Here is a 26,532-nt window from a genome sequence, read left to right on the forward strand (position 1 = left end):
ATCAACAAAAATGATTTAGTTCACAATTATGAAGAAGGGGGATTAAATGTTATTGATTTAGAAATAATGAATAGTGTTTTAAAAACTCAGTGGTTAAGATCATTTCTTTGTAATTCAAACTGCTTATGGTTCATCGTATCTTCTTCAATATTTGGGAAAGTAGGTGGCTTGGAGTTTTCGATTAGATGTGACTTTAATATATCCAAATTACCTCTTAAATTGTCTGCATTCCACCAACAAGTTCTCCTATGTTGGAAATTAGCATTTTCTCACAATTTTAGTCCACACAAAACTTGTATTTGGAACAATCGTTTTATTTTGCACCATAACAAATCTTTATTTTATGAAAACTGGTTTCAATATAATATTATTTCCCTATTGGACATGACAGACAGTTATGGAAATGTTCTCAATTACAAGGATTTCTGTTTAAAACATGGATTTGCATGTCATCCTAAAGAGTTTTACAGTGTTGTAAATGCCATACCCAAAAACATGGTATTATTAGTAAAAGGGATTCTTTCACATTACTCTGTAACATTCTCTCTCCCATCTCTTTGTCTGGGTGAATTGTTTATTAGAGATCATAAATGTAATAACAAATATATTAGAAATGTCTTCATTAATAAACTTCATCCAAATAGAATAAAACGATATTACGTTTTCAAAGAATTTAACCCTAAAGAGGTGAAGGAAATGAGAATGAATTATCTTACCTTTCCAAGTCTCCTTAAAGTGAAAGAGCTTCATTTTAAAATAATAAATGATATATACCCGTCTAAGGAACTTATCAAATCAAAATTTGATATTGGAGAAAACTCTTGTCAATTCTGTGATAGTGATATTGAAACCACTGAACATATTTTTTTTGATTGTAATTACTCAAAGTTGTTTTGGGCTCAATTGTGCAGTAAAATGTCATGTGTAATTACATGGATAAATCCCCTTGAATACAAACAAATTAAGTTTGGTGTACTTAAGAAAGATTACTCACAACATTACTTGATTAACAACCTTTTTGATGTTGCTAAATATTTCATTCATAAATGCAGATTTCTGAAAACCCCTCCATCCTTTACTCACTTCTCTAATGAACTCAAACTTTTTGCTGCTTCTCTTGATGCTCTCTCAAATGAAAAAGCTACTGCAGCTGCCAGCTTCTTCAGTGAACTAAGTGCTCAATAACTACTTGCTACCCCTTGTAAGAAATTAGTTATCTATAATTGCTCTTTTATTTTATTTATTTTTGTTTTTTATTTAATTATTATTGTTATTATTATTTTTTAATTTATTTATTTTTATTTATTCCTTTTTGTTATTCGTGATTGTGCATTTAATGTATTACATCACTATTACATATTGTATTTGCAACTATGTCTGCCTCGAAGAATTGTTAATATTGTTTATTCTGTACCTGTTTTGTATGTACATTTGTTTGCTAATAAATAAAAAAAAAAAAAAAAGAAACCCTATATGTGAGTGCAGGCCAGAGGGGGAGTGGGGACGATCGTACTGGGGCCCGGTTCATGGCAACCGTGCCTAGTGTGAGTACACCCTAAGACCCCGGCAATTCCAACTTAAAACTACTGTACTGCCTCTCTTTGACATATGTGATTACTATTTGCAGCATATATGCTCCCTGGGAACGAGGAGGGAAGAAGAAAAAGAAAAAAGAAAAAAAAAAACACAACAACAACAACTTGAGCTGGCCTCTAAAAGAAGGCTGCTAATACTACCAGTTACCATATCCTCTTAACACCACTCGTCCCACTAACTTAAACTCCAATCTGAACTGTTATAACAAAATAATAATGCCACAAATTGCATTTCTCTTGTTTACAGGAAGATGTGAAATACTAGAGAAATAAAGAACGAATCTCTTGAGTCAGACAAAGTCCGAATATGTTTAACTCACCATGCATTAATTAGCAAGATATTAAGGTTCATATCGTTTGTATTAGGGTTTCAGAGTGTCTCTCACGAAGTCCATAGCCTGCTTTGGATCTTTAAAACTTCGCCTCACCCCATCTTTCGCGGTGATTCTCAACTCGGCGGGATAAAACAGACCGTAGCGCACACCCTCACAGCGTCTGAGTAGTCCACGCACCTCATTGAAGGCTGATCGCTGTTTCACGACCTTTTGGGTGTAGTCAGGCTGGAGGTGTATTCTGTCTCCATCCAGTGTGACAATCTCCCTGCTCTCGATCTCAAGGTTCTGTGCGCGCGATCTATTACAGGGGCCTTGTCCAATTGTAACGAAACCTTGAGCAGCTCGGATATGAAGTCGGGGATATGCTTTCCCTCCTCCCGTCTCTCCTTCACTCCCGTAATGCGTAGATTACAACGGCGCGATCTGGCCTCAAGATCCTCATTTTTTGCTTCCAATGCAACGACATCTTGTTTAAGTTTCGCCACCTCTCGCTGCAGAGTATTCACGTCATCCGAATGTCCGCTTTCTGCTTCTTCCAGCGAGAGCACCCGCGTCTCAATTGTGGCCATTCTCGCGACTGCTTGGCCCATCACGGTCCCAAACTCCTCTCTCAGTTGCTCACATTGCGTCTTTATCTCCGTGGCCTGGATCTCGGCTTTTTCGTCTATTTTCGAGAGTAGCTCCGTTTTAAGCATTCGTATCTCACTGAGAATAATCTCTTGGTTAGTTTCCATTCTGTTTCCCGCTACTTCCATCGTCGCATTTTCCGCCATCTTATCTGGTTTGCTGCGTGTGCCGGGCATATTCAATAAACATCTAAATTAGACGATTTTTTATTCAAACTTTACTTTGTAGGGCCTCTTCTTTTTTAACTAAGTGTAATCACAGTGAGCTGGTCGAGAATGCATTTGTTTTTAACTAGTTAAATACAGTTCAGTATGGAGACCAGTCAAACACGTCTTCACATGTTGCCGACCTAACCGGAAGCCCCACACAGAACACACTTAATTAGTTGTTTTACACACAGAACATATTTTATGTAAGATTTGGAATGTTTCAGTTTGTGGAATGTTTTGAGTATATAAAATGTGAAAGTTAAGATATCAGTAATGCCATTTTTTTTTTCATTTAAATGTACTGTACGTTACAGTATCCTTGGCAAAATGTAGACAAATACAATATGAATGAAAATTATCAAATATATTAAAATATGAAAAATGTTTGTGTAGTGTACTTAAGTTTTTGGTGTTGACAAATATAATTAAAATATTTTACCAAATGTTTGAATTTATATTTGTTTATAAAAAAAAGTTCCCAGGGTAATGTTTGGAGGATATTTGGATATTTTATATGACGTTTAAATATTCAGCATTTTTTCCCCCTATCATTTTCCTAACAAGATGAAAAATCTGGACATTTGAAATGTTTAAAATCATTTAGAGAATAATGTTTTCATAATGTTTTCAAGATGATAGAATGTAATGTTTCTACAACATTCACACATAACCAAGAAAGAGCGTTCCTAATACATAAAAAAATGCAAATTTCAAACTTTTAACGAACATTCACTAATAACATTTTCATTACGTTTTCAAGATGATAAAATGGAATGTTTCTATAACGTTCACATAAACCTAGAAAAAACGTTCCTAAAACATTTTAAAAAATGCTAATTTTAAACATTTAAAGAACATTCAGTAATGACGTTTTCGTAACGTTTTTAAAATGGTAGGATGGAATGTTTCTGTAACGTTCGCAGAAACCCCACAAAAAATGTTCTCAATACATTAAAAAAACTTGCCGTTCTCATCGTTTACAAAACATTCCGAAATAACGTTTTCATAACTTAAGGGAAATGTTAGTAAAACGTTCTGACAACTCATTTTTGTTAGCTGGGTTACAATCTTATAAAAAATGAGGGCTGTTTTGATGATATTTGGTGTCTTAAAATATTTTGTGTGAAATTCATGAGGGCCAGTGGGTTCTGAATTGTTTTTTTTTTTTTTTATTTGATCACAAGTATTTGATGTTTTGTGAATAATGATTGTATTATGTAAATAATAAAGTCTTGTTAAACCTCTCTCTCTCGCTCTCTCTCTGGTGCATGCTGGGAAGTGGGAAGGGATTGCATGGGAGGGTGATCTAGGTGAGAGGAAATTTTCTAAAAACTTTCACCGTTTCTTGCTTTTTATTTTTTCGTATTCAATTATTTAAATTTAAAAAGAAAAAAAAACTGAGTTTGTTTGCCGTGGGAGTTGTTGCGTGTCGGAGTTAGGATGGCGTCTCACACTCACACGAGTGTGCAGGCGTCAGGTCTGTCGCTCCGGAGTACCAGTCGATTCTGTTCCCCTCGGAATGTCTGTTCCCCTTTACGCAAACATACTACAATTCTTGCGTAGTTGCCGAGTTACTATACGTATGATCAGAACTAGCGTGCGCAAGAAGCGTGACTGGATGTACGGCAAGTCAAATAGTTTAAAATACCGTTCTAAATTTTAAACTTGAAAATAAATTTAAGACGAGAAGTTTTTTCAACGGAACAACTGCAAGATGAATAATAAAAAAAAGAACATAAACGGGAGTGTGAGAATCATTTTACTATGCTGCAGTGTAACAAGAAATTTGTCCCATTTTGCTTTCCTTACATCCAGGTGTGTTTGTTTTATTTGAATGCAAGAATGTTGCCAAATCCGTGGAATTTAGGCTACTTTGGGAAATTGATTGATTAACTATTTGGTTTGGTTTATTACACAGACCTGGCAACCCGTGGGGAAACAGACATTCCGAGGGGAAGAGAATCGACTGCTACACCGGCACGGGATCAGGTGTGTGACTCAGGGTGTACTCACACTGCCAGTTTGAACCGTGCCCGAGTGCGTTTGACCACCAAAGCGCGGTTCGTTTGACTAGTGTGAGTGCTCCGAATCGTGACCGTGCGCGGCTCGATTAGCCGGCCCTGGCCCGCTTGGAAGAGGTGGGCCAGGGCACGGTTCAGTTGGACTCGCGCCGCTCTTCCTGTTTATCCCGAAACCGTCGCACCATAATGACGTAAGCGTGCTCCGGCACGAATGCTGAAACCCTACATGTGAGTGCAGGCCAGAGGGGGAGGGGGGACAATCGTACTCGGGCATGGTTCATGGCAACCGTGCCTAGTGTGAGTACACCAGGCAGGTGTGCCGGTAGAAGACGTGTTACTGGACATGGCAAAAAGAGTGGGCCATGATAATATCATCTCGGCATCTAGGATGAACAAGGACGTAGTGATATTTCTGAAAGAAGAAAATCATTTCAGTAAGTGGCTCATTTGTTCCTGTTCAACTGTTAGTTTCAATCACAACAAAGGTGATGGTTTCTAATGTTCCGACTTTTATTCCGGATGCAGATATTGAGCGAGAGCTTTCTCGTTTTGGAAAACTTGCCAGTGGAATTAGAACGGTTCCACTGGGTTGTAAAAATGCTGCTTTAAAACATCTGTTGTCGTTTAGGTGGCAGGTGTACATGTTTTTAAATGAACCGACGCTTAAAGGGGGGGTGGAATGCTATTTCATGCATACTGAGTTTTTTACACTGTTAAAGAGTTGGATTCCCATGCTAAACATGGACAAAGTTTCAAAAATTAAGTTGTACGTTTGAAGGAGTATTTCTGTTCCAAAAATACTCCTTCCGGTTTGTCACAAGTTTGGGAAAGTTTTTTTCGAGTATGGCTCTGTGTGACGTTAGATGGAGCGGAATTTCCTTATATGGGTCCTGAGGCACTTCTGCTGGAAGAGCGCGCGCTGCCGTATAGCAGAGCACTGAGAGCACAACAGACTTCACTGATCAGAGCGAGAGCGTCGAGAAATGTCACAAAAGAAGTGTGTTTTTGGTTGCCAGGGCAAGACAACCCTGCACAGATTACCAAAGAAAAAACAGCATTAAGGGACCAGTGGATGGAGTTTATTTTTACAGAGCATCAACGGAGTTGTGCAAGTGTTTGTGTTTGTTCCCTGCATTTCGAAGATGCTTGTTTTACAAACAAGGCCCAGTTTGACGACGGATTTGCACATCGTTTATTTCTTAAGGATAATGCCGTCACAACGAAAAAGGGTCACGATCGTGTGTTGGAACCGCAGGCGGTGAGTAAAACTGCTTCAAATATCTCTGTGTTATTAACTTAGCTATCGGCGTGTAAGCACATCAAGTAAACAACATGCGATGTTGTCATCAAACTGCACTTTCCACATGTAGGCCTACAGCTTAAAAAAAAAAAAGACGACAAAGTGGAACTTAGTCATTTTCCAAAACCGCTAAGCAAATATATACAGTTTCAGTACATACCACAAAGAGACGTTGTTGCTGCTGCTGCTCTTGTTAAATTTCAGCCTCTGGATCTGATTCTGGATCATAAATATAAGCTGAATCTGACTGTTAGCCATGGTTTGTTTTGGTTGGTTTTGTCCTCACGGTGTCACAGCTTCCAAACGCTCTCAACTCAAAAGCCTACTGGCGCTCGTGATTCTTTAGCTCCGCCCACACGTCACGTCTCCAGTCGGTCGTGTTTTTCCCGGAAAAATCGGTACAGACTAACTTTCTCTTATGAATATAATAAAACTAAAGACTTTTTGGAGTAATGAAGGATGCAGTACTACTCTATAGGTACTCAAGATTATCAGGATATTGAGTGAAATTTAACCCTGTTTGTTTTAAGTGTTATTTATAGTAAACCATATTACAGATGCTTTGTCACATTTAAGTTGAACAGCGGTCCCAGCGCGTGTGTAACCGTGTGTGGTGAACTGAACAGTCGGGTTTTTCAGTGAACCATAGTAAATATAAATGTAATTCTGACCGACCTGCTCCCTTACTGGTGAACATGGCTGGGATTTTGCAAGCGTGTACGTCTGCAGACTGCATAACTTGAAGTGGGAGGCGTAACTTGAAGTTGTCCAAATCACACAGAACCACGCGAGACCTCAAAACGATAAATTAATAAATTAAGGGAGGCAGGGGTTTTAGGCAGGATTTGATTCTTGATGTGTGTGTAGATATTAATGTTAGCGGACAATGTGAGAGTGTGCGTTTTAGTAGGAAAACGTATTATCTGTCCCGCACTCCGGAACAGAAGAGGGCGGTAATGCGCCAATAAGCTGGATGCCAACCGCCATTAAACTGGAAAGAAAACGAATATGACAGCTTGCTGTGAGAGACAACGGTGAGAATATGTTTTTTTTTCCCGAAATAATTATTTAAATTTAAGTGTATAAGTCATTTTCATAGAGTGGTATTCTTTTTGGAGTTAATAATTTATTAAAACTAAAGCGTAAAGTAAGCAACATATAAGCAAAAGGTCTAAAGACGCTATCCCCAGGTTTCACAGGCTTAATCTAAAACCTCTCTGTGACCTACATAATATAGCATATTTGTGATTTAGCTGTAAACATGTTTTATAATGCATAACTAACAGTGAAGCTCCATTAAGTACACGACTCAATAGTGGATTTACATAAACTATATATACTTCTTGAAGACTATTACTAAAATGTCTATTTATCATCTGACTGGATAATGTTTGATAAGTATTGTAGATGAGCACATCTAACAGACATGAAACAGCCCAGCCGGCATTTCAACGTTGATTCAACGTTGAAACAACGTCAGGTACCATGGTTGAATCAACGTTGAAAAACCTTTCGATTTTGCAAATTGGATCAACGTTGAAATCACGACGTTGATTCACCGTTGAAATCGTGACGTTGATGTACGGTTGAAATCACAACGCTGATTCACTGTTGAACTCCCGACGTTGAATCAACGTTGAAAAACCTTTCGATTTTGCAAATTGGATCAACGTTGAAATCCCGACGTGGATTCACCGTTGAAATCGCGACGCTGTTTCACCGTCTTACCTGCATTATGGGTGAATTAGGGTCGTGCTGCAGCCCTGGGATGAAAGCTGAATGAGGTGTTGATTTTGAAAAGTTAATCCGCGTTGATAAAACGACGTTGTTTCCCCGTCGTACCTTGCACCGTGTGTAAATACACCTAGATCCTAGTTGGCATTTAGATCAACAATGTACAGGCAAGGCTAAAAATCTAATGACTGGCAGCAATGGCTTTACAAACAACTTCAATAAACTACCACATGCTCAAAATTGTCAAACAGCAGTTAAATTTTGGCAACATACTGTGTAAAACAGATGAAAATAATCCCACACTTTATTATGCAGAGTATGCATGGAGGTAATGCTAAAAACAGGTAGTAGAACAATCCAAATACAATAATATTTAAAGGTTTTTGTGAAATAATTTGGCACATAAATGCATATTTTTTGCAGCATTTACAAGACAAACCCTTGTACCTTTATGACTGAAACCAGTGGATCTTTTATTTTGGTGGAAACCTACAGTTTCTGTCAAAAACATGTTTTATTAATGTGTCTCATTACAAGAGTTGTGTACATTTGTGCAGTGAAAATGTGTTGGAACAGTTCGACAAGGGAACCTTCCACCAGTTGATTTCTAATGGGATCCCCCCCGGACTGTGTCTTCTTTACCGTGGGGAATGCAGAATGAGATTTCTACCGCAGGGCACTCTAAAATGTTAGAACCAGCAGCCTTAGTGTATACAGTGTGGTTGTGCTTCGGGTGATCCTTGAAAGTGTCCCAGCGCTCGGTCCTTTCTGACGCCGTCCCCTCCACTCTCTCCCACTTGTGCACTTTCTGTACCGTCCTGTATAAACATTTACATTGAATCATTTAACAGACGATTTTATCCAAAGCGACTTACAAATAAGAACAACAGAAGCAGTCAGGTGTAAAAGCGAACAACAACAGTATACAGGTGCCATGACAAGTCTCAGTTAGTCTAGTACAGAACGCATAGCCAGGTTTTTTTTTTATATATATATATATAAAAGACAGGAAAAGTGCTAGCATTAGTTGGTTAAGTTCTGGTGAAAAAGATGAGTCTTAAGATGTTTCTTGAAAATGAGTAAAAACTCAGTTCGGATTGAGATTGGGAGGTGATTCCACCAGCTGGGCACAGTCCAGGAAAAGATCCGTGAGGGTGATTGTGAACTTCTTTGGGATGGCACCACAAGGCGTCGTTCACTTGCAGAGTGCAAACTTGTGGAGGGCACATAAGATTTAACCAGTGAGTTTAGGTATGTCCACAATGTTTCACAATAACTTTGATATTGTGAAATATATTTAACTGAAAACTGAATGCAAAATAAATCACACAATATTTTCACTTTACAGTTCAGTAACAGTGAGGTTGGAAACAAAGTGGACAACACTATTCATTAAACACTTATTTTAATGTATTCAGATGAAAATGTACAATATTAACAAATTATTCACAAGCAGTGTTTTCAGAGCCCCCAGTTACACTGTTTTAATCAGAACACTAACATTACAGTGTAGTAAAACAAGTCAAATCAAATTCAGTACATTTTTATTAAACTAAGCACAACCAAAACCTATCACAAAAGGTCAAAGCATCTCTAGCAGAAGTGACAGTGCAATGTAGCAGAAGAACAATTTCTTACCAATGTTTAAAGAACAAGCTGGATCCTCGATGACTCTACAAGGGGAAAGAAGAAATGGTTTACTGAAAAGTTCTTAAAAAGCAGGATTTCATATTATACCATTTCTTTAAACCACTGGTTCTCAAACTTTTTATACCAAGTACCACTTCAGAAAATATTTGTTATTAAATATTAAGTTGCACCATAATGACCAACATTACATTTCAGCAGCGTATTAGACCAAACTATTCAGCTACAGGTCTACAGTTAAAAAAATGAGGCAGTTTTATTCTAATAAGAATATTAATTGTTGTCAGACACTTTACCATGGTAAATACAGTTTGAACATTAACACTACAACTGTGCTTACATACACAGGTAAATGAAAAAAAAAAGTTTAAATTAAAATGTAATTTTAAATGTAATTATGTAACAAAAGTTACAAAACTGTACTGTACTTTAACTGTAACATACTTAAATGTGCAAAAAAAAAAAAAAACTTACTCAAAGATTAAGTTAAAATATATTAACATTAATTAGTTTAATTTAGTGATTCACCTGCATAACAACTAGAGGGGGCCTGACACTTTGAGAACCATGGCTTTAAACAATCCTTTTTTTTTTTTTCATTTTCTTTAATTCATTAAAATTATATTATTTAAATACCGACATTTGCACTTATATGTTGCAGAAAACACTTTGAAACTAATATAAGAATACAAACATATATAACACACCTAATGCATGGGATTCATATCAGGAAAATATGGGAAAATCTCTAAAAGACAGACATTAACACATAACTCACCAGCAACACATTAGGTGAGCATCTAACTTGATCAGCTGTGATAAAGCAATGCAAAAATAGACACACGGGTATTTATTTATCTGCAGGTTACATGTCCTTTAAACTACCCATTTGTAAACTCTGGTAATACTTTACTATTTTCAAAAGATAATAAAGATAAAGTTAGCGATTTTCTTACCTCATTTTGACAGGATGTTTTCAGGACCTCGCAGAACACCTGACCCTTCTTGTGTTCACAGTTTTTGTTCTCCATTGACATGTCACGACTCAAATTCGCTCGAAATAAATAAAAAAGGCAAATATGAAATAATTCGGGACCGACCGAGCAGTCAGTTATAACGAGCAGCGGCTCACAGTTAGCCGCCTCACTCACAGAAAGACGACAATAACGGTCATATTTTTAAATGTAGAAAAGCGCGAACCGATTCATTGTCCAGTTTCCTGAATGACAGCCAGATTAACCAATCATGATAGAAGTAATAAAATAAAACTACCAATGGGAGTTGTTTCAGTGTGATAAAGCAGCGAAATGTATAGTTTTATTGTTGTTAATGATGATAATATTTAACATTTTAGAATAGGTATCATGACTAAAATATTTTTAAATGCTATTAAAATAATAATTAATTTAAATAATTTAATATAAATAATTTAAAAGCTTTTTAACCTTTTTCTACCATTTAGCATTAAACATTTTTAACGTTGTTTCATTAAAACAACTGACCTTATTTCAACCATATTTCAACGTTGAAAGTTGGTCATGTGCTGGATGTTTTTCAACCATTCAGCTTTAAACGTTGAATCAACGTTGTTTCAACGTTGAAACCACAACTGACCTTATTTCAACCATATTTCAACATTGAAAGTTGGTCATGTGCTGGATGTTTTTCAACCATTCAGCTTTAAACGTTGAATCAACGTTGTTTCAACGTTGAAACCACAACTGACCTTATTTCAACCATATTTCAACGTTGAAGGTCGGTCATGTGCCGGCTGGGAGGTGTCTGAGTGATATGTGTGTGTGATATTGTGTAGAATTCACTTTTGTCAACACTGCTATAGATGAATGTGAGTCATGTAAACAAACAAATCTACATAAACTAACTAAACATAAGTTATCTATTTTATTTGTCCATTTGCAATGTTGATAATTTAAGGAACATTTGTGTTGGATAAAAAGTGAGTTACATCAGTTATTAGTTTAACATGTAAATGCAGTATATCACAGATATATGACAGAGGAGACTGACTCTTGTCTGGATGTTACAGGAACAGATGAGACACATATATGTTTATCTGCTGCAGAGACACTGATGAAGGAATGCTAACATCAAAGGATTTGTGTAAGTACACTACAAAAATAAATGAAACATTTTAAATCTTAAGTTGTATTTTATTTTCATAAATGTAATTTTAAACAACTATTACACCTCCTTTCTTATTCTTGATTTCTGTGCATTTGCTGCAGATCTTTTGTGGTGGAGCAGGACCTGCAAGGAAAGATGAAAAAGAGGGAAAACCTGAAACAAAAGAATAATGTAATGACTTTTTGTATTGTGTATGTGTATTTTTGTAGGACATGAAAATGTCTGTAGACTGGTGTGTGCACTGAGGATGGAGAAGACCACAGCATCATCCTGGAAATGATCAAGAGTCACAGATGAGATGCTCCAACACTCCAGCTCTTACTGTCTCATCAGGACCAGATGCTGCTCTGGTGTCTTCCTTATCAGTGACCCCAGAGCCAGTGAGAGCATCTAGAGAAAGACCACAAGACACTGAGCATGTGATTTTGGTAAAGTTTGTTCGGCTGGTTAATGTTTAAACAATGAAGGCTGACTTTCAGAAGCTTCAAAAGCATCATCAAAAAATGTGATGGAGCTTTTATCTGAAGTGATTGACAGTGCTCTTATTAAATCCCCTGATCAACCTGGAGAAGAGAGCCTTGCTCAAGGACACACTGGTGTTCCTGTGGCTCAAATGGTTGAGCATTGCAAGGTTGTGGGTTCGAATACCAGGGAACACATGTTAGGTAAAAACTGTTAGTCTGAATGCACTGTAAGTCGCTTTGGATAAATGTATAATTTATTTATAAATTTGAACCACTTCAGTGGTTTAGCCCACTACAAAAATAATAAATCAATGCATGTACTTGTAAACTCTGTGTAAATGTTTTTCAGGTAGTCGTGCTCATGGGGTGCAGGCACATGAAAGTTCGGAGCAGATACAGCAGTCAGATTGTCCTGCACGTGTTCTTCTGCTCTCGCTTCAAGGTTGTGTGGTTCAGATAGCCGTGATCAAGGTCTTCCTCATCCTGTTGCTCAACGACATCCCCATTGAGAAGAGTGAGATCGTGAAGTGCAGCAGCAGAACTGTATCAGCTGTGTTCAGATCGCAGGAGGATGTTCGGTTCACCATCTGTAAATACATGATTGTTAGAACATTAAGTTTGAATGAAGCTTTGTTTCAAGTTCAAGTTCAAGTCTGCTTTATTGTTAATTTCCACATGTACAGTACATACACACAGAGAATCGAAATCGCGTTACTCTCAGACCCCGGTGTATACAGTTAACATTAACATTAAAGCCTAAACAAAAATAACTAGATCAAATATAAAATGTAGATACAAATATACAATGTATACAAGGGAATGATATAAAAAAAGACATATAATAAAATTACAAATAAAGTTAAATAAAGCAGCGCAAGGCAAATGACAGATATAGTGCAAATCAATGAAGTGAACAACAGTGCAGTTAAAAGATTTTTTAGTGCAAAAAGATCACTTATGAAAAAAAAAATATATTATTAAGTCTGATTAAAGTGACAAGTGACCAAGAGCAGTTATTTTATTTAACTGACTGATGAGGTAGTGGAATGACGTCAGTTCCATGCTGAATGAGGTAGTGAGCGGTGAGTGAGCAGACCAATGCTGCACAAGTGACTAGTGCATGCCATCATATAATAATAATTAGTGTGTGTGGAGGGGGGGGATCATAGTTCAGTGGTGCCTGGGGAAGAAGAGGGGAGGGGGGGCAGGTTCGGGAGGGAGTTTTGTTTGTTTCATGTGTTGTTGACTTGTACATGTATGCATTTATTGTGATGATAACTTTTATACATTTTTTTATCAGTAAGACATGTTTTTTTGTTGTCAGTAAATAAAATATAAATATTTTATCCATTCATGTATTAATTGCTTGACTGAAAATGGATGTATTTACATCGACTGCATTTGTTTAACTTGTATATAGTCACGTTTAGCTGTGTCACAAAAGAAAATGAATTTAGGTTATTTTACTAAAATGTAATTTTAAGAAAAGAAATTATATAATTTTTGGTTGGCATTTATTGATATTATTGCATGGTAAGTGTTGGGGTGGGCAAAAGATGCAATTCATTATGGGGTAAATTAATTTTCGAGTAGTAATACTTACATTTTAGAGTATAAGATAAACAGTCTTCTCCAAAGGTGAGCTCTTCGAGCAGCTGATCGACTTACCCTTTGTGCAGATATTGCAGAGTCGCTGTGAGGTGTTTGTGCACCTGACCCTGTTTTTTATTATTATTGCCACATTATTACATAAAAGATCATGGTAAGATGGTTGTATCTAACAATAAACAATCATAATGCCATAAAACATACAAAAATGCATGTGTTCATCATAGTATGAGATACTATACAAGAAAAACATTTAATTTAAAATAATTTAAAAAATATTCAAGAGATAACGATTTTGGGTTTTCAATTTATATAAAAAAAATGCTTTAAGGATAAGAATTGATCACATTAGTGGAGTTAAAAATTAAAACCAACAGTATTGGCTATAATACAATCACAAAATAAAAAGGCAGCCATTTCTGCAACAAGACCACAACATGGGCAATGTTCATCATTATCAAGATAATTACAAATACATTAATTAAACCTGTCACTTATATCTTTTAAGTTTTTGTGCTTGTTTTAACTTTGTAGGTCACATGATCAACATAGCGGATGATGATATACAAATTGCATTCATACTTCATACATACGCATTTAGGCTGTAGAGTATGTATTCTTTTAGCGCTCGTTAAGTTAGTACTTATTGAAATTAAGTGCCTAATTAAAGGGTATGCGGTTTCGAACGCATCCCGACAAAGTCTCGTTTTGACATCTCGCGTGGTTCTGTGTGATATATACAACTTCAAGTTACGCCTCCGTCTTGCAGTCTGCAGACAGACCCTTCTCGGATTTTGCAGCAATTTGCTGCGTCTGTGGCCAGGGCTTTTCTCATTTTTATACGTTCTGTCTCTGCCTCCTTTGCGTTTACGCTCCATTTTTTTGCGCGATTTTCTAAGATAAAGCATGCCTCTGGATATAGCCAATTAGGCAGTGCTTCGCTGATGTTTGGTCATGTGGTGGTGTCATTTTCACTCCACGGTCGCCTGATTCGTACATTCATAAGAGCGTCAAAAATTCGTTGAATACCAGCCTATTGCACGTCAGCCTGATCGACTGCACAGTGGCAGCCGGCACTCAAATCAAATTTTATCATTTAAGCAGAAATCTTTTCCTGAAATCCTATTGCACAACGCCAGTGAAGTTGCAACTCTCACTGGCCAATGCCAGTCAAGACGGCAAATATGGGCGTGGCCTCGCCACTATATATTGTGCCGTGTTGGCGGCATAACCTCAGAATCTTCTGACTGAATTGACAGTACAGCAGATCCGAGCAGTGAACACGGCGGCCTACGCCATGTCTCGTTCCCGTCTCTCAGGGAACCGAGGTTACGACAGTAACCAGAGATGTTCCCTCTCGAGAACGGTCTCTCGACATGGCGTTAACGCCTTGGGGACTGTATAGAACAACGCCGTGGGAACAGCGATTAAAAAGGCTCAGCCTCGGCGGAGCAATCATAAATAATTATTGTATACATTAAGATAAAGTTAATCCCCAGCCAATCAGATACGACCCTGCAGCATGCCTTGACGGGATTGGATATAGATTCCCGTGAGGGGGACGAATCAGGTTATTTAAAAATCATGTCTGAAAGAGGCGCAGCCCTATAGCTATACAAATATGACACAATCCTGTGAACCAACATATAAGCGTATAGCAAAAGAGTGCAACAACCATTAGAATGAATTGTTGGGCACACATAGGGAATGACCGTATGAGGTGTTACAGGCTGAACCTCTCCCTACAGGACCTGGTCGAAACAACCAGCGCCGTCGAGCGGCTAGTGGTTGAAGGGAGAACCACAGGTTGTACTCACCGATAGAACCTGTGAGGCTAATGACTGCACATCCAAGTTGTAGAATCTGGCGATGGTATTCTGCGAAGACCATCCAGCCGCCATACAAATATCTTTGATAGAAATTCCCTTAGTCCACGCTCACGAGGAGGAGACAGCCCTCAACGAATGGGCTCGAACACCAATAGGACATTCCATACCACGGCTAGAATATGCCAAAGCAATAGCGTCGACCACCCAATGTGACAGCCGTTGTTTAGAGACAGGCTATCCTCTGGTGCTGCCTCCAAAGCATACAAGCAGCTGCTCGGATTGCCGAAACGCAGCCGTGCGGTTGACATAGAGTCGTAAAGCCCTTACCGGACACAACACCTGACTCGGGGTGCCGTCCAATGAGGTCTCCGATTCCGTAGAGAAGGCAGAAAGAGCCACCACTTGCGCTCTAAACGGTGTCGAGAGCGATTTAGGCACATAGACAAACTTTGGCTTGAGCGTGACGTTACAATCACCTGGTCCAAACTGCATACAGTCCGCATTCACCGAGAGCACTTGCAAATCCCCCACGCGCTTGCACGAAGCAAGGGCGAGCAGCAGCGCGGTTTTAAGCGTGAGCTCCTTCAAGCCGACAGACTGAAGTGGCTCGAATGGCGGGAGGGCTAGTGAAATAATCTTCGATGCTCCAGTGGCAGTTTGAAGATCCTCCTCCAAGCACATTGGAGAGCGGGGGAGAGGTGAATCGCGCCATTCTGCGCGGTCGCCCACGTGCGGCTGTCGTCCCACCAGCGGCTCGCTGGCGGCGGTGGACGGTGAGAAAATCCACGGTGCCGAGAGAAATCACCGAGGGCGATATTCTTCCGGGCCCTAAGTACCCGCACTGAGAATTCTCGATAGGCCCCCGAACACAGCGTGCAAACTTTTGACATGCTGGAACGCCAAGAGGGAAATCCGTCTTCTCAACAGCTTTCTCGTAGGATAATTGAAAGAGGAAGATTCTGAGGTTATGCCGCCAACACGGCACAATATACAGTGGTGAGGCCACGCCCATATTTGCCATCTTGACTGGCATTGGCCAGTGAGAGTTGCAACTTCACTGGCGTTGTGCAATAGGATTTCAGGTAGGTTAGGAAGGAAGGGAGTCCCCCAAGGCGTTAACGCCATGTCGAGAGACCGTTCTCGAGAGGGAACTCATCATAATGGTTATTTGAGAATTGTCTTACTGGTCACAAGGAGCGAAGTGTCCTGGAGATGTTGTCAGAGAGAAGCTCCGCTCCGATTTTGCTGTGCAATCCATCAGCGCGAAAAAGTCTAGGACGCTCCCAGAAAAGATTCCAGTTATTAACAAATAGCAGTTTCTGTTCTTTACACCATGACAACAACCATTCATTTAAAGCAAAAAGTCTACTGAACCTTTCGTGTCCTCGTCGATACGTGGGCAGTGGTCCTGACACGATGATCGTCGCCGCGGGAGTCGTGCTGTGAACCGTCTCGATCAGGCTCCTGAAGTCCCTCTTCAGCGTCTCCGTCTGCCGCAGCGTGGTGTCGTTAACCCCGGCGTGAAGCACGACCGCTCTGGGGCTCTCGTCAGCCTTCAGGATTGCGGGTATCTGCGCAGAAACATCGAGAACACGAGCACTAGGCAAACAATGAGTGTGCACTTTACCTTCGGCTAACATAGCACGGACGTGTCCCATCCGTGTCCCAAGGACGTCTGGGAAGATCGCGTCCTGGGTGCACCGGGCCTGCGCAGAGAAACACACGGAGTAGACGTGGTGGGACTGTTAACAGCACGCTGTATACTTACCCCGGACTTGTGAGCGTCAGCCCGGGATGATTCCAGCGCGGCTCTCCGCTCTCTCAGCTGGGCCTGCCTCTGTTCCAGGTCGCGAATCTGCTTCCCCACGGCCTCGAGCTCGAGCTGCACAGAGTGGAGACATTCATCCGCCATTAAAGCAAGTAACAGTGAGTACAGCAGTGGTAATGTGTGAGAATAGAGTATTAGCAATGTAAGCGCAGTTAGCAGCAAACACGCTTGCTGATGCTAACGGGCTAAAAGCTAATAGCGGACCTGGGAGATCAAAATAAAACTAGTGATAGCGAGGCGCTCTGATTGTTTTTGTTGTAGAATACAATAGAGGATATATTCACACGTTATATAAACGGAAACAATTATGTATAAAATTGATTTTTAAGTTAAAAATAGTCGATGAAAAGAATAAAGTGACAGAGCTCAAACGCAGTACAGCCGCTAACAACAAACAGGAAGTGAAAAAGGCATGTTAAAAAATAAGGGAATGGTAAATGATGAAAGGCTAAATAGGAAAAAAGAAGAACTTGGGTCTTTTTTACAGGAAAAGGTAAAAGGAGCACTCATAAGATCAAGAATTTGCTCCATCAAAGATATGGTTGCTCCTATTGCCTATTTTTTAATTTGGAAAATAAAAGTTTTTTACAAAAACAGCTGAGTCATATAAGACGTCCGAATGGAACTATAACTTCTGACCCTCTGGAAATGAGAGAAATGACAATAGACTTTTATTCTAAATTCTATAATGCTAAGATTTGTGACTCTGGAAGTGTGGATGATTTGCTTTGTGATCTGCCTCAGTTGAAAGATGAACAAAGAGAAACGCTGGATGAACAAATAACTTTGCAAGAGCTTACTGATGCAATGAGACAATTATCCCCTGGAAGATCTCCAGGACTGGACGGTATACCTGTGGAGTTCTATCAGGCTTTCTGGGAATTACTTGGTCATGATTTAAAGGAACTGCTGATAGACTGCATCGAAAGAAAGACATTACCCACAAGTTTTTACAGAGCAGTCCTATCCTTAATTCCTAAGAAAGGAGATTTGGGACTATTAAAAAACTGGAGACCAGTTTCATTGCTATGTTTAGACTACAAAATTTTCTCAAAGGTACTAGCAAATAGACTTTATTTCAAATTTATATGAATTAGTTCATAGAGAACAGTCTTATTGTATACCAGATAGAACAATTATGGATAATTTATTTTTATTGCGTGATGTGATTGATTTTAGTAAAAGAAATAGTCTTAATTTGGGGATTCTTTCACTTGATCAAGAAAAAGTGTTTGACCAAAGTTGATCATAAATATCATTTTAATGTATTAAAAGAATTTGGTTTTGGGGATAATTTCATATCTTATATATAAAATTGTTGTATTCCAATACATTTGTTATGGTTAAAGCTGGAGGTGGCTTGAGTGCACCTATCATGATGTCCAGGGGAATCAGACAAGGCTGTCCACTTTCTGGACAGTCATATAGTCTAGTAATCGAACCATTGTTGTGCAGATTAAGGAAAGAACTAATTGGTATTTCACTTCCAGATTTAAAGAGTACATTTAAAGTATCCCTGTCAGCATATGCTGATGATGTCACAGTGTTTATAAAAGGTCAAAATGATGTGAAAGTTTTAACAGAAATTATTGGGACATATGAAAAAGCATCCTCAGCCAAAGTGAATTGGGGGAAAAGTGAGGGATTTATTATTGGTAACTGGGAAGAACTAGGACCTCCAAAACTACCATGTGGTTTACTTTGGGGTAGAGAGGGTATAAAAACATTAGGTATTTTTTTAGGGAATGAAAATTTTCAGATGAGAAACTGGGAGGGATTGCTGGAGAAAGTGATAGCCCGATTGTCCAAATGGACCTGGCTATTACCACAATTGTCGTACAGAGGGCGAGTCTCGGTCATTAACAACTTGGTGGCTTCGACATTGTGGCATAAAATGACTGTTATGGAGCCTCCACTGGAGTTGGTTCGTAAAATACAAAGGACAATTGTGAACTTTTTTTGGAGTGGGGCACACTGGATCCATGCTGCAGCACTTTATTTACCTGTCCATGAAGGAGGTCAAGGGCTCGTGGATGTGAGAAGTCGGTTGATTTCTTACAGGATACAAGCAGCACAAAGACTTTTATATCACAAAGACTTGACTTGGGCCCATACTGCAAGATTAATTGTGAAGGACACAGGTGGGCTCGGGTTGGATAAATATTTGTTCATAATGGACTTGGAGAAAGTGTGTCTGTCAGAAATTACCCCCTTTTATAAGTCAATGTTTCAGTCCTGGAAAACAGTTTTTAAAGTGGATCGAAGTAATGATGACACCGGGCATTGAATTCTGGAAGAACCATTATTTTTCAATCCAATGATCCAAACAAGACTGTTGTCTTCAGTAAGCATATCTGCAGTTTTGAAACGAAATGGGATTGTAAAAATCAGACACCTCTTAGAAGCTGATGGGTGGAAGCCGGTTGAATTCCTTAGGAAGTAACAGGATTAAAATCTGATCGTCTTGTGTCAAAACTGACAGAGGAGATCTGGAATGTATTACCAAGTGGGCACAGAGAGTACATTAAAGGATGTCGGACAATGGACTTAAGAGATATAGAAGAAGAATTTCCAAAAATCAGTGTGTCTCCACACATACTTGAGGAAACTATGGCTGTAAATATGGACTCAATTTTGTCTTTTGATACACCACAGCTGGACTGTTTTAAATCTACGTCAAAGAAAGTGATTTACTATTCTTCAGTAAAAGTCACACATCAAGTCTTTCTCAAGAGAATAAAAGCTTCAAAGTGGCCAAGTTTGTTGGGACCAGACCTCCTGGTGAGGGACAGGTGGAGAGCCCTGTATAAGCCTCCCATAGAGAAGCGCACTGCAGATCTACAATGGAGGCTTATTCACGGGGCGATAGCTACAGACAGACATGTGGCACACCTGAATCCGGGGAGTGTAGATTTTGTGGAAACCAAGAAGATTTAGAGCATTTATTTTTAAAATGGGAAAGATTAAAATATCTTTTTAATTTTCTTAGAGATTTGTTCCAAGATTTTAATGAAGAATTTTCAGATCAAATATTTATTGGAGGTGTTAAGTATAGGTATTCTATGAGAAGGGTGACATGTTTACTAAATTACTTGTTGGGAATATCAAAACTAGCAATCTGGAAAACAAGGAAAAATAAAGGAACACAATTTGGGACTACTGATGTTGAAATGATGTTTAGAAAACTAGTGGGTGGAAGAATCAAGATTGAATTTGCGTACTACAAACTGGTGAAAAATGAAATGCTTTTTTGTGATATTTTGGGTTGTAAAGATATTTTATGTGAGGTCTTTGAGGGTCAGTTGGTTTTGAATATTTAATTTTTTATGTGTTTTATTTTATTTTTTGTATTATTGTGAATTTGTGTGAGATATAAATGATATTTAATAAACGCTGTTTAATCCTCTCTCTCTCTCTCTCTCTCTCTCTCTCTCTCTCTCTCTCTCTCTCTCTGTGTTGTTCCTGAAATTACCTTAATCATAGAAATATAGGCACACACACTTTTATTTATTTAATCTGTCTCGAGCGTGTATTTTCAAACAGCTGCTTGACCAGATTTGGAAAACTATAGTTTGGTGATGCTCTGTTGTAGAGACATGATTAGTTTCTCTGGGATTGATCACATATGTGTTGTCTATATTTCAGTAAGTACTAAGGGTGTACCGCTTGGAAGAGGTGGGCCAGGGCACGGTTCGCATGCAGTGTGAGCGCTAACCATGCTGGAGCATTTATAAAATTTACCCATGTAATTATTTCCTTGTTAACAGATTTAATTGTGAAATTGATACATTGTGTACATTTTGTGATCTACATGATGAAACATTTTATCATTTATTTTGGAGTTGTCCTCATTCAGTTTGTTTTTGGTCAGATTTCTGTTCCTTTATTAAGGCTCATATCATGTCCAGCTTTCAACTGTGCTTTAAAAACGTATTATTTGTTTTTTTCTCTAATGACAAAACTTACCATAAGGAATACTATTTAATTAATCTGCTTCTTCTGTTAGCTAAATTTAGTATTCATAAATGTAAATTTGGAAGAAATTAGCCTTTATTTTTGATTTTAAAAGCAGAAATTTGGCAATACCTAAATACAATAGTGGGGCTGAAAAATAAGAAAGCTGCAAAATGCGTTTCAATCTGTAAGCATTTTCACATCTTTAGCCTTTAAATTTTTTCTGAATTTGTATATGTATTTTTATGTCTGTTTATTTGCTTTACTTTTTGTACCCCCTGACTGCAGTTGTAATTCCTAAATGTCAAAGAAAAAAAAAAAAAAAAAAACCATGCCGGAGCACGGAAAAGGACGCGTTGCGTCACGGTTTTGCGACGCTCCAAAACCAACATGGCAGGGAAAGGGTCGCTTTGGTCTACGGCAGAGGTGCAAAACGCATAAAAACTAAAAACTGCAAAGTCCTTGCTGCACTTCAGCTGGTACCTGGCAAACATCCTCATATGAGCAGCACGATTACGTGAAAATGTTCGCGCCACTAAGGCGACACATCTGTTTGACAACAGGCTGTGGACCAAACAACACAAAATTATCCACAAAGAAAACAGAGCGATGCACTCCATTGTGTTCAGAGAGCGCCGCTCTTCCTGTTTATCCCGAAACCGTCGCACCATAATGACGTAAGCGTGCTCCGGCACGAATGCTGAAACCCTACATGTGAGTGCAGGCCAGAGGGGGAGGGTGTACTCACACTGCCTAGTGTGAGTACACCCTTAGACTGACTTCCTGATCATCTGACTCGACGCACTGAAATCGAAAGTAAAATATACAAGTGAAAGTAAAGTTGATCCGCGGACATTTCACGAACACGAGCGAAACATTTATATTTGTGCTGATTTATGGCTAAAGGACATGATTGATTTGATTTAATGTGAGAGTTGAAGATGCGCGGATCGAGCTGTGTTTTGATGTCAGTGCTGCTGATGATCGCCGATGGTATGTACAATATTATTATATAGGATTATATTATCCGCCTCTCTCTCTCTCTCTCTCTCTCTCCTACAAAACTATTCTTAATGTTCTTAATGTTCAAGTCTTTATTTATTTTCATTTATTAACTGTATTTTGGCTTCAATGCCCCTGGATCCTGGCTGCTCTTCGTGTTGCTGTATCACAAGGCTTTGTGAGATGATAAAAATGGCCTCTTACAGTCGCTGACAAATTACTACAAAAATAAATGATCATATTCGGATCAGACCAATGTCTCTATAGCCTACAGATTTAGAAAAATATGTCTTCATAATGCAATATATCTGAAAACAGCGACAAATGAAAAGCACATCTCTTCCCCAGTGGCGGCGCTAGGGCGGGGCTAGAAACTTGAGTGTTGTAACTGAACATGTTCTTATATTGATATTGTTTATTTCTTACTCATTAACAGTTCATCAGACTCTTAATGATTTAATCTATGCCAGGTTTATCCATCACTCATCATTAGAATATATTTACACATGACTCTCGGTTCTGATTGCTCTTATGAAAATGTACCATTGTTCTTACCAGCATTTGTTATTATAAAGCAAGCATGTATTATTCATTAATAGGCCAATAATTACTTTTTTTTTAATTATTAATCTATATAGCATCTGTTATGAAGAAACAACAATAACAGGTACAACATGACATAGTTGTGATATAAATCTATAGAGGAAATCTATTCTCTGACCAGATTATCTATTATAAACTCTACATCAAGTTCAACAAAATGTACAACAATAAATATAATCTACAATGAAACGTGATGATTTCTTCTAGTAAAGGTGGTCATGAGTAGTTTGAAAAGATTTTAATATTTGTTAGTGTTAAAACAGGATTATGTTTTCTCATCTTTTCTTTAGTCTTTTTAGTTTATGTTTCTTTTCTTAAAAAGTGTTTAACTTTTTTCCACAGCATTTTAAAGAATCAATTTCTCAATAGAATTCAAATAAATCACACATTTTAACATCAGTTTTGCGATAGGAGCAAATCACGCAAATCTGATCAGACTTTGAGCGCGCCAGTGAACAAACAATAGTGATTATAAAGGATTTATACAACTTTGAACAAGAGCCAAAACAGATCACACATTACCGAGAATATAGGCCCTGTAGAAACTTGTTCATGCCTTTACCACCAGCAGGGTGAACTATTGTAATGGGCTCCTCACCGGCCTTCCCAAAAAGACCATTAGACAGCTGCAGCTCATCCAGAACACTGCTGACAGGATTTTATGTAAAAATCATTTTTCTTTAACTGTCTCAAATTCTTTTAAAATCATTTTTTTTCAAAGTTTTTAAATTCCTTGTTTTGTTTTTCTGAATAAATTTTTCATGATTACTTTCTTTTATGTAAAGCACTTTGAATTACCATCTGTATGAAATGTGCTATATAAATAAACTTGCCTTGCCTAAATCCTCTTAATATTGCAGATTTTTATGTTTTTGACAATATCTCTGGCTATCGTCGACACGATATGACGCAGTTCATCATGCGGAGATTATAAATATATATATTTATATATATATAAACCCTGTGGCTATTTAGATAGCTGAAGCTAATAGGTGTTCATTACTTTCAACTGAATTAGTTTTTTAGCTCCCCCTCTGAACTGTGAAGCCCCTCATTAGCACCCACTGCAGAAAAATCCTGGAGCCTCCACATCTCTTCCCTACAACTGTATTAATTTAGAGAGAAACCCATCCTCAGTTCTTCATCTTCTCAGAATGATGTGCAGTCTCAGATTACATTTCTTCATAGTGATGTTTTTCCATCTTAATCAGAACTGGTTTTTCTGGATTAACTTAAGTTCGACAGAACTCCACCATAAACTAGAACTGGTTTATAAGAATACAGTTTTAATCAAGTATTTTTATGATTTTTTTTCTTTAATGTATGAGCTGAAGCACATGAAGTTGAATGTCCAGAGAGATCAGATCTGAAAGACCAAGCAGCAGCTCAAATACTGTTCTACTTGTGATTATCACTGGTTTGGTAACATTCATGTCAGCTGTTGTCAATCAATCAATCAATCACCTTTATTTATATAGTGCTTTAAACAAAATACATTGTGTCAAAGCACTGAACAACATTCATTAGGAAAACAGTGTGTCAATAATGCAAAATGATAGTTAAAGGCAGTTCATCATTGAAGTCAGTGATGTCATCTCTGTTCAGTTTAAATAGTGTCTGTTTTTATTTGCAATCAAGTCAATGATATCGCTGTAGATGAAGTGATTGTCATGTTTGATTGTCATGTTGAGTTGTGTCAGTCTGTGTCCTACATTGACACATATTCATTTCAATCAGGTCATATTTCTGGTTACCTGATTTGACCCAGTGTTTACAACCTGTTTTTCTGTCAATGTTTCATAAACACTGTTTGCGAAAGCAAAAAAGCAGAACTTAATTTGAGCCTTAAGTTCTTGAGCTGTTATGTTTACGATGCGATCGTGACGCGTGATGTAAAGTCCTGTAAACGCGGGGCATCCGTTCAGTATGTGCGCTGTGGATTCCTTTATCTTATCGCTGTGTAGTAAACAGAATGGTTCGTGGTGTTTTGGGAACCACAAAGAGAGGTTGTATTTGGTCGGGAGAGTTTGCAGCCGAGCTTTAATAACAAATTTAAGGATATCTTCGTTGATGGCTGAATTTAGTAACGCAGAGTGTGAGACTGTATGATCATGCAAGTTTCCCTTGAAGACGCAGGTTAACCCAGTAATCACGCTGTTGTGCTTGAAAGTATTGGAGGATTTCATACCTGCACGTCCGGCTGTTCAACCTCTCACTGGTTCCAGTGTGATGGATAGAAACCTCAACATACACATTTGGGTCCATAATCTGCCCCTGACTGATATTCACCTGCTCCCCGCCAGTATGTGCCCAGTTCAGCTGTATGTTGTTATTGCTGCACGAATCATTCAGATCGGGCCAATCCGAACGTACTCCGAATCCAGTAGCTCTGGTATCCAGCTTTCCACTAGGTTTCTTCCGGAAACCGAGGAAACCTGGTTCTCCATCTGCAGCATAGGGGACCTTGCGTTTGCTCAGATCCAGCAACAGTGAGCGCCGGGCAACTTCACGAACTGTAGGATCAACATTATTCAACATATGCAGTAGATGCTTTGCTCTAGTCGCTGTATAAATCCACTCAAAGTTAGGGATCCCCAGTCCCCCTTCAGATTTATTCATAAAGAGAATACTTCTTGTTGTGTGTGTGTTAAGACTTAACCATTTTCTTACCAGCTGCACGGTCTTATTGTTCAGCTCCGTAAGATATTTTTTATCAATGTGGACATTAGCAAACAGATGATGAATCTTGGAAAGAGCTATATCTCGGACGGCCTGGAGTTTCATACAGGTTGGTAGAGGACACTGATCTATCAAGTCTAGTCTGCTGGAGTATTCTTTGCAGATATAACTGACTTGCTCGTGCCATTCTCCTGCAACATTAAACATATGTCCTAAATAATTATATGATTCATGTCTTGAATAAACTCTGATTGTGCTTCCAGCGATTGTGAATGATGGAGGCTGATCACACTTGGCCGTATACCATCTATTCCCCCCGCTGCGTCGTTCGTAGAACACCGCACATTTTAGGCTAGTCACAATGCCCCTGAATTTTTGAGATACCCCTACTGGAGGTAGAACTAAACCCAACAATGTTTTTCCTCATCTCTAAGGTCTCCAATATATTCTTGGCTAAAAATATTTTACTGCTAAGATTGTTAAATTGTTAAATTTAAATCTATTGTGATTGATCTGCATTAGTTTATGTGCCTTAACTCCCATACGGACAGACTATATTTTAGTCCTTTATTGCTTTTGGAGTGTATAACAATATCTGTTAATTTAACAATCTTAGCAGTAAAATATTTTTAGCCAAGAATCCATTTCATATATTGGAGACCTTAGAGATGAGGAAAAACATTGTTGGGTTTAGTTCTACCTCCGTTAGGGGTATCTCAAAAACTAAAGCACTTTTTGACCATTTGTCACTAGCCTATTTACTATTCTTAACCTCGAGTCCAGACCATTGCAGAAAGCGGTCGGTGTATGACAGCATGTTGGTAATGACGTTCTCCTCTCTTGATACTATGAGGACGTCGTCGGCAAAAGCCTGAACTGGGTTTGGAGATGTAATACCAGGCGGGGCAAGGAGACATAGCCATTTCAGCCAGTGGTTCACAGCACTCAAGGG

General features: G+C 38.5%; 1 protein-coding gene across 1 annotated transcript in view; it reads left to right on the forward strand.

Annotated features, from left to right (window-relative positions):
- The first annotated feature begins 22,044 nt into the window (after positions 1–22,044).
- LOC127956225 (uncharacterized) overlaps positions 22,045–26,532 on the forward strand; it is a 19,928-nt gene continuing 15,440 nt past the window's right edge. Inside the window, exon 1 of the mRNA XM_052554027.1 lies at positions 22,045–22,289. Coding sequence (XP_052409987.1) covers positions 22,238–22,289 — 52 coding nt within the window. The 5' untranslated portion in view covers positions 22,045–22,237. The remainder of the gene's footprint in view (positions 22,290–26,532) is intronic.

This window comes from Carassius gibelio, chromosome A3 (assembly GCF_023724105.1).
Source record: "Carassius gibelio isolate Cgi1373 ecotype wild population from Czech Republic chromosome A3, carGib1.2-hapl.c, whole genome shotgun sequence".
NCBI classification, from domain to species: domain Eukaryota; kingdom Metazoa; phylum Chordata; class Actinopteri; order Cypriniformes; family Cyprinidae; genus Carassius; species Carassius gibelio.